The sequence below is a fragment of the Canis aureus genome, chromosome 24 (assembly GCF_053574225.1).
Source record: "Canis aureus isolate CA01 chromosome 24, VMU_Caureus_v.1.0, whole genome shotgun sequence".
NCBI classification, from domain to species: domain Eukaryota; kingdom Metazoa; phylum Chordata; class Mammalia; order Carnivora; family Canidae; genus Canis; species Canis aureus.
The window spans coordinates 15114583-15123582 of NC_135634.1; the positions used below are offsets into that span (position 1 = coordinate 15114583).

General features: G+C 43.8%; 1 protein-coding gene across 3 annotated transcripts in view; it reads right to left on the bottom strand.

Moving 5' to 3' along the window:
* NUP58 (nucleoporin 58) overlaps positions 1-5329 on the bottom strand; it is a 53058-nt gene extending 47729 nt beyond the window's left edge. For 2 of the 3 annotated variants that reach the window (XM_077868368.1, XM_077868366.1), the window contains exons 1-2: positions 5036-5329; positions 167-309 (exon numbers count right to left, since the gene is read on the bottom strand). In XM_077868368.1, the coding sequence (XP_077724494.1) occupies positions 167-309; positions 5036-5142 (250 nt within the window). In that variant the 5' untranslated portion in view covers positions 5143-5329. The remainder of the gene's footprint in view (positions 1-166; positions 310-5035) is intronic. The other variant, XM_077868367.1, reaches the window with a different exon arrangement.
* Between the last annotated feature and the right edge of the window lie 3671 nt (positions 5330-9000).

Here is a 9000-nt window from a genome sequence, read left to right on the forward strand (position 1 = left end):
TATCACTGGCCCTTAATTCCACATCCCTCTATATTTTTTCATCGTACTATTTACCATTTTTTAGATCTGTCGCCAATGACAATCCTTGTAAAGGAAAGAGTTATAAAAGAGAACTTAAAAAAGAATACCCATACCAACTCCCTGCAAGTGGGACAATCCTCCTTACCTGTATTTGTTCCTCCTAGAGTGAACCCAGTGGTAGGTTTTGATCCAAAGAGCCCAGTTCCAAAACCACCTGAAGGAGCAGATGTAGTTGCAGGAGTTGCAGTGCTTCCAAGAGTTCCAAAATTGAGCCCCACAGAAGTGTTGCTTGTTTATAAAAAACACAAAAAAAGTCTACTAGAGCCATTAAGTACCTTCTTTCATTTAACATATTTAATATATCTCCATAGAATACAAAAGGGATTAACTATTTTTAAGCAATCAAATTCAAATATTTTCCTGTTCTCTTTTAAAATAAGTACACACAAAATTAGTCTCAAAAAATATGAGACTGGTCTTCAAAAAAAGCATAATCCATAACAATTAAGATTTCAGGTCCCAAATAATCATAAACAGCATCACACATATACTGCTTTCATAAGTTTTATTGAAAGCTAGCATACTTTAATATGGCCACAAGGAAATCCTATGAATGTAGGTCATTTTCCCCTTAAATGACTCATGTACAGTTTATATCTCTAAATTCACCTGTTCTTCCCCAACTACTAATGATATGAGAAAAAATAAAACATACTCAGAAATAGAAAAGTTATCCTAAATTCCCTTTGCCACCTCTCTGTTACTTATCACCATATTCATGGAGTAGGGTGGGGGAAGAGGGGGTTGCAGTTACTTTTCTTGCCACCAAAACAGCAATAAGAACTGGAGTAGGGGTGGGAAGAGGAAGACGACTAAACATAACCTGGCAAGAGTAAAATGCAAAGTAAGATTACCCTCTATCCAGATTATGTGTTCATCAGCAGAAATACACTTTAGAGTTTTTGAAAGCTTAAAAAGAACAGCTGATAATAACAACTGATGTGAACAAAGTTCACAACTTTCAACTGTTCTCATCAAAACTCAGGGACTCATATTTGCTATCTACAGTGGGAGAGCAAATTATAAAAATAAAAATTCTTGACAATTTGACACTCCAAAAATTGTGTGGAAGAGTCAAGAGAGATTATAACAACACATAACATAATGGGAGATCCATTCATCCTACATAGGTTTCTTTATTAGGTCGGCCTGCTCTTCCATACAGACACAATCTCCATAAGAGAAGCCAAGATCAATTTTAAAAAGCTTAAAAGTCTGAGACATTTCAACTTAAGGAGGCAGCAGTGTTCCAGTACCAGCTCCCCAATGTCCTGGGTCCTGTGTTACATCACTTAGCCTTTTTCATCCTCTAATTCCTCGTGTGCAAAATGGGAATAATAGTGCCCACTTAACAGATGTTTTGCAATAGATTAAGAGATTATGCATGATGAATTCACTTAATAAATGTTGTTACTACTTTCGTCATTAGGAACACTTATAAATTCAATTAAACACATTATATACAAGGTATTATGCCAGCCAAGCACTGTGAGAACAGAACCTGAATCAGTCATCAAAACTGAGTAGGAGGGGAAAAAAGGGAGCATACCCTAAGTTTATCACTTATTTTAAAACAAGCTCTATGAGCATAATAGGTGTGTGAAGTACAGAGGGTTAGCAGGACAAGGCTACAAGGTCTCACCAACAAAGCACAAATCTTTAAACACTTAATCAACTGAATTAAAAGGGTATTTTAATAAACACTGGCAAATTCTGAAGACCCCAAATTAAGAAAATGTTTATTATGCTCTCCTTCCTCCCAAATAATTCACTGATCCCATTTGGTTTTACTGCTATTCCACAAATATACAAAAGATGTACAGTTAAATTATGTATTTTTAGACAATTAAAATACCTAAAATTTCTTGACAACTTAAGATAACTGAAGACACTATGAAGTGTTTCATAACTAAAGGTGAAAACATTACCAAAGAAATACATCAAAGTGGTATTAGAAAAGCAAAAGAGAACTTCCTCTGTGGCAGAGAAATTTACTTATTTTAACAAAAGGTACCCCCAGACAGGAACAATTTTTGCCTCAACCCACTATTATCTGCCAATAACTCATCAGAATGTGTTACAGAAAAGCCAAGTTGACTCCAGCAGGTCAGGAATAAGGTTTTAACTTCTCCAGCATGCCCTAATGTGGACTTAAAAAGTAACATTTATTGAACACTTACCAAGTGCCAGATATGATGCTAAGTACTCTATACGCTTTACCTCATTCAACAACTCAGTGAGATAAATATATCCCTTTTCCAGATGTGGGAACTGAGGCATGGGGAGTAACTTCGCTAAAATGATTTACTTAAGAGACCAAATCACCAGATGGCACTTGGGGCAGTTAGGTCTCCAAACCAGTATTCCACCAGACAAGTGTTAGACTGTCTTTCCTTTCATTTATCTAAGCCCTTCTAAAATTTTTGTTTATTTATTTTTATTTTTTTATTTTTTAGATTTTTTATTTATTTATTCATGAGAGACACATAAAGAGAGAGAGAAGCAGAGACACAGGCAGAGGGAGAAGCAGGCTCCCTGCAAGGAGCCCGATGTGGAACTCGACCCCACGTCCCCAGGATCACACCCTGAGCCGCAGACGGCACTAAACCGCTGCGCCATCAGGGCTGCCCAAATTTTTGTTTTTTAAATTTTATTTAAGTAACCTCTACACCCGGCATGGGGCTTGAACTCACCATCCAGAGATCAAGAGTTGCATGTTGTTCTGACTGAAGCAGGCACCCCTTATCTAAGCCCTTCCGAAGACTATGTACATGTTTATAGCTGATCACTAATAAATCTTTTACTCATTCAACAAATATTTATTAAAGTCCTCTCCACAGGAGCTGTCATAGGGATTGAGAATGGAGTGGTAAATAAGACTCAGATTCTGACGTCAGGAAGTTTCCAGTCAGAGAGAAAGAGATTAACCAATCATTCATTCTCTCAAAAAATGTGTACTGAGCTCCACTGTGTCTCCAGAAAAAAACAGTACGAAAAGGTATTCGCTGTCATGGAGCTTCCATTCTATCGCTGGGATCAGAAAGTAAGTCTACAAAAAACACAGTAAACTGATACAACTGTGATAGGTACTATGTTACAAGGTACAATGAGGATGGAAACCTCCTCTACATTTGCAGATCTAGAGACCTCTCTGGAGATGTCAACATGTGAGTCCCAGAAGTATACACCAGCTTGGTATATAAGGCAGGAGGTGGGAGGAGAATTCCAATCAGTGGGACCTGCCCCCAAATGGGAAGCGGTTTGGCCAAGCCCAGCTGAGAAACTGAGAAAATGCACTAGTTGCTACAGCAGCATTTTTCAACCTAAGATTAAGAGCCATTAGGAATATAAGATCAATGTAGCCAATCACAATCAGCATTTTAAAAAATAAAATGGAACAGAACAGGAAATATCAAGGTGCATCACATAAAGTAAGGGTAAATATCTTTCTTTGAAACTCTGTTTCAGTTATTTCTTTGTACTGGATAATGATGTAAACTTATTTTTTTCATAGAAGCTCTGTATTACTGAATTGGAGCAAACTGAAAGGAGGAGATGGGCTTAGAGTGAGTCTGAAGAGATTCCAGAATATTTGGGTTTTATGTGTAATGGTCAGATGTATTTTTACTTCATTCCAAGGATAATGAAAAATCATGAAAGGTAGGCAATGGGAATTTTAAAAAGTGACTCTGACTATAATGTGGTAAAAAAAAAAAAAAAAAAAGACTGACATCTCCACTGAATTAATCAAAGCAGGAGATGAGAAACAGTTGTCATCAAATACGAGAAGGGTTACTGGATGAAAACCTGGAAGATATCCTAAGTGTTTTCATAAGAATGTAAGCTTAAGGAGAGCAGGACCCTAATTTATCTCATCACCTAAGACAGAGTCTAGCACACAGGAGTGTGTTCAATAACTATCTGTCCATGAATGACACAAGCTTGAAACAGGGTGGTGGCCCTGGGAGCAAAACCAATGGGAAGTCAATTATCAGGCCTTGTTAATTAGGGTGCAGAGGGATCCACAAGTGGATGTTAAAGGAAATCCCCAGATTTTTTACTTGACTATGTAGTCTCTGCCCCCCCGCCTTAAAACAACAAAGGTATTTTTGCCTTTTTAATCTGCAATCATATCCCTTAAGCTTCAGGCGATACCTTGAAACACTTTCTGTGCACACCTCTTGATTTAATGAGCTCCACCTCTATCTCTAAAAGACTGAATTCTAAAGATGCAATCTCTCACCACGAAGCTGACTTTCAGCTCTTCTCACGGACTCTTTCTGGACCTCCGCTAGCTGTACGTACGTCGGCACCGCCCGAAGCGGTGGTTCAGCAGGTTGCACAAAAACGATAAATATGCTACCGACATTTTTTTCGGTATCAGCAGAAGACCATGGGAGTCATCACGACACGGCTCTCACGTGTGCTAATTTGCACAAAATGTCCCAAATTACCACCAGTGAATGCTGCAAGACTTACTTAAAACAGGAAAGAACAGCAAGAAAGGAACCTTCGTACCTTCGTGAGGTACGAAGGTTCGAGCTCGTTTAAAATACCACGAAATCATTAAAGCGCTGGGATGTCCAAGACCCTACCTACACCCCGCTACGGGAACTGAATCACCAGAGGTAAACTTCTAACTGCCCTCCTTAAAATGTTCTAGGAATCGTCGTGTGCCGCACGCCCCGAGTAAGCCAGGATGCCGTTCACACGCCTCTGCCTCAGACTGCCGGACCGCGCGGCGCGGGCTCGGCGGGAGACCCCAGGCCCTTCCCGCAGCCAGAGCCCGGGCGGTGGACACCGGGTGCGGATGCGGCGGGGACCCGCGGGGACGCGCGTGGACGCGGGGGCCTCCCAGCCCGGAGCCCGCCCGGGCCGCCGCACGGAAGCCAGCGGGAGGGGAGAGGGACGGGCCCGCCCACCCCGGGCCGGGAAGCTGAGGAAGGGCGGTTACCTAGACGCCCCGGTCCCGAAGGAGAACCCGCCGCCTGCGCCGCTCCCGCCGGCGGCTACGGTACCGGAGCCCAGCGTGCCGGTCCCGAAGGAGAAGCCCGTGGACATGGCTGCGGAGGCTCGGCGCCGTCGGCGAGCGGCAAGGGGTGCGGGACGCTCCTCTCTCAAAGCCGAGGCCGGCCGGGCAGCATCGCTCTGGCCCAGGCGCGACCTGGCGGGAACTTCAAGCCCCGGCCGCGGACGAGACAAGGCCCAAGTGGGTGGGGCAACCACCCGAGAGCACGTTCGGCGCCCGCCGCGCGCGCGGAGCCCGCCGGGAGCGAGCCCGCCGCGCAAGGCACCCTGGGATGGGAGCGGGTGGGCGCGCCGCGCAGGGCGTTCTGGGAGGGCCGGCGCGCCGCGCGGGGCATCCCGGGACGCCGCCTTCCGGGCGCGCCGCCGGCTCCGGGCCAAGGTGGGCGCTCCGCGTTAGACACGAGCCCAGCCGTTTCCTTCAGCTCTGAATTGCATATGCGTTGGCGCAATCTGTACTTTATGGCTGCTGGACCTCTGTTGCCTCTGTCCTTACTGCTACCGGGGATGCGCGGAATCCCAGAGCGGGGAAGGCCCGATTGAGCAGTCCGAGCCCAGTCTCTTCCCGGAGAGGGACGGGGAGCTGTCTGCGCCCTGACGGTCCGGAAACCGATCGATAATCATTCATTCACGCGCTCCGCGGTGTTCGGAGCCCGTCAGGCACAGGAAGGCTCAAAGAGCGGCCTCTGGGGGGCGGGGTGCTGCGCAAACCCCTGGAAGTCCGAGGACGTGCGCAAGCTCGAGGTGCTGCGGCGTGTCCCGCGGGGTAGTGTTGGGGAGCCCGGCCGGTCGCGGGAGGTGTCCCCCCGCCCCCCGTCGTGGCTGTCTTCTGGCCTTGGGCTTGGCGTTGCTGACACCTCTCTGCTACCTGCTAGAGCAGCTGCAAGGTGGAAGGGAGAAGTACAGAAACAAGCACAGGATAGTGTGGAATTCAAGGGTTCCGTGAGCAACCCTTAAAGATAAGAAAAATGTAGATTTAAGGAAGAGATTCCCGTGTCAGTGGTGCACTTGAGGTACTGTGATAATGTGGGTCTTTGTTTTTCCTTCAGGGATTATTACATTTCTCCCGCAAATGGGTTTTCCGGTCTGTGATTTCTTACAATAAAATTCATCCCCTAAGCAACCACCAGAGTTGCTTTCCTAAACCATAACTCTCACCATTGCACTGCCTTGATGGAACACTGTATTCTGGCACTCACCCTCCATATGGCAAACATTTCTAAGCTCACCTCTCACGACGCCTCGTAATGCAGCTCTTTCTCCGGCGTTGAGGTTGGACAGGCATTGCTGCCTCCGTAGGCTGAACTGTATCCCTCCAAAATGCCTGTGTTAAAGCCTTAACCGCCAATGTGATGGTATTTGAAAGTAGGGCCTGTGGGAGGTAAACAGGTTTAGATGAGGTCATGAGGGTGGGGTCCTCATGATGGGATTAATTCCCTTGTGAGAAGAGACATCAGAGAACTCTTTGTTTCTCCACTTCCGAGGAGACAGCTAAAAGGCATCCTTTTTATTTATTTATTTATTTATTTATTTATTTATTTATTTATTTATTTATTTATTTATGATTGTCACAGAGAGAGAGAGAGAGAGGCAGAGACACAGGCAGAGGGAGAAGCAGGCTCCATGCACCGGGAGCCCGACGTGGGATTCGATCCCGGGTCTCCAGGATCGCGCCCTGGGCCAAAGGCAGGCGCCAAACCGCTGCGCCACCCAGGGATCCCAAAGGCATCCTTCTTAAGAAAAGAGCTGATGGGCACCTTGATCTCGAACTTCTTAGCTTCCAAAATCGTGAGAAGTAAATTTTTGTTGTTTAAGCCACCCGGTCTGTGGTATTTTGTTATGGCAGTCTAAGCACTTATACATCACCTCTGTATTTGTTTAATTAAGAAACTAATTAGCATTTTAAATATGGAGGTTACCATAAGAATAATTTAAAAGGAGACATTTGAACTATGGTAGAAAGAAAAATTTCATAATGATTGAACAGGAGGAGAAAAAAAATATTGAGGGTTTTAGATCTTCAATGATCTAGAGAATGCTATTAGTGATGACTAATAAGATGGTCAATAAGAGGACTAGAGAAGAAATCTAGGGTACTTTTGCCTGGGGGAAAAAAAAAGAACCAGATGAGTTTTGGAGGAAGGTAAAATATGGCTCCCTACATCTTTTAATTCCATTCTTTCCAAAACTTTTGAAGAATACCAGAACAGCATAAAATTTGTAAGATCAAAATGCCTGGCACGTGCAATTTATATATTATTAACAAAACATTAGCTGGATGGAAAGAGTGTGCAAAAATGTAGTAGGGACTACTTTTGTTCATAATAGGGGAAACTAGGGGCACCTGGGAGGCTCTGTTGGTTGGGTGGCTGCCTTTAGCTGGGGTCATGATCTCAGGGTTCTGGGGATCAAGCCTCACATTGGGCTCTCTGCTCAGTGGTGAGTGAGCTTCTGCCTCTCCCTCTGTGATCTCTCTAGTTCTCACTCTCTCAAATAAATAAATAAAATCTTTAAAAAAAATAGGGGAAACTGATGTGGGCTATATAGGAATTATCTTTGTAATCATTCTGTAAATCTAAAACAGTTTTATTTATTTCGGGTGGGGAGATTTCTTTTTTTAATTTAAATTCAATTAATTAACGTGTAGTGTATTGTTTCAGAGGTAGAGTTGAGTGATTCATCAGTCTTATGTAACACCCAATGCTCATTACATCACCTTCCCTCCTTAATGCCCATCACCCAGTTACCTCATTCCCCACCACTTCCCCTCCAGAAACCCTCAGTTTGTTTCCTATGTTTAAGTCTCGTATGGTTTGTCTCTCTGATTTCATCTTGTTTTATTTTCCCCAGGCTCGTTTTTTTTCGTAACCAAGATCACGCTCTATGTTCTTTGATGTGTTTGTTGGAGATGTTCTCAGCCTAGAACACTCCTTTTATCTGTTATATATTCCACAGAATTAGTGTCACTATTCCAGTTGCTTCATTCTATACTGTCATCATTATGGCCACTTTTGTGGACAGATTTGAGCACCAGGGCTGGAATTTGAGGGAAAGAGTGTCAGTTTGAGTCCGTATTGATTTGAGGTGAAGATGTGTTGACTTGACATTGAGCAGGTAGCTAGCTGGCAGTGCATGCTGACTCAGGCAGGAAGGCAGCTGGACTGTGACTTTGGGACCCACAGACCAATGGCATCATGTGTGACCAGGATGTGGCTGTTTTTGTTCCTGGTCATGAATCCCTTTAACTTTTGTTTTTCTGAGAAAGTTTATCTTTCTATTCTGAATGAAAACCTTACTGGATAGAGTATTCTTTGCTGCAGATTTTTTTCCTTTTAGCACTTTCAATATATCATGCCACTCTCTTCTGGCCTATAAAGTTTCTGCTGAAAAATCCACTGATACTCTTATGGGGTTTCCCTCGTAAGTAACTGCTTTCCTTTCTCTTGCTGCTTTTAAAATTCTTTCTTTATCACTACTTTTTGCCATCTTATTTACTTTATGTCTTGGTGCAGACCTCTTTGATTTGGTTTTGTTTGTGGGCTCTCTGTGCCTCCTGGATCCAGATTTCTCTTTCCTTCCCCAGATTCAGGAAGTTTTCAGCTATTATTTATTCAAATAAATATTCTGCCCCCTTTACTTTCTCTCTCTCTCTCTCTCTCTCTCTCCCCCTCTCCCTTCTCTCTCTCCCTATCATGTGACTATTGTGTCTGACATTGTCACTGAGTTCCCTGGGTCTGTTCTCATTTTGCATATTTTTTCCCCTCATCTGCTCAGCTTGATTACTTTCCATTACTCTGTCTTCCAGGTTGCTGATCCATTCTTCTACTTCCTCTAGTTCACTATTTATTCCAGGTAGTCTATTTTTAATTTCACTTAATGAGTTCATTATCTCTA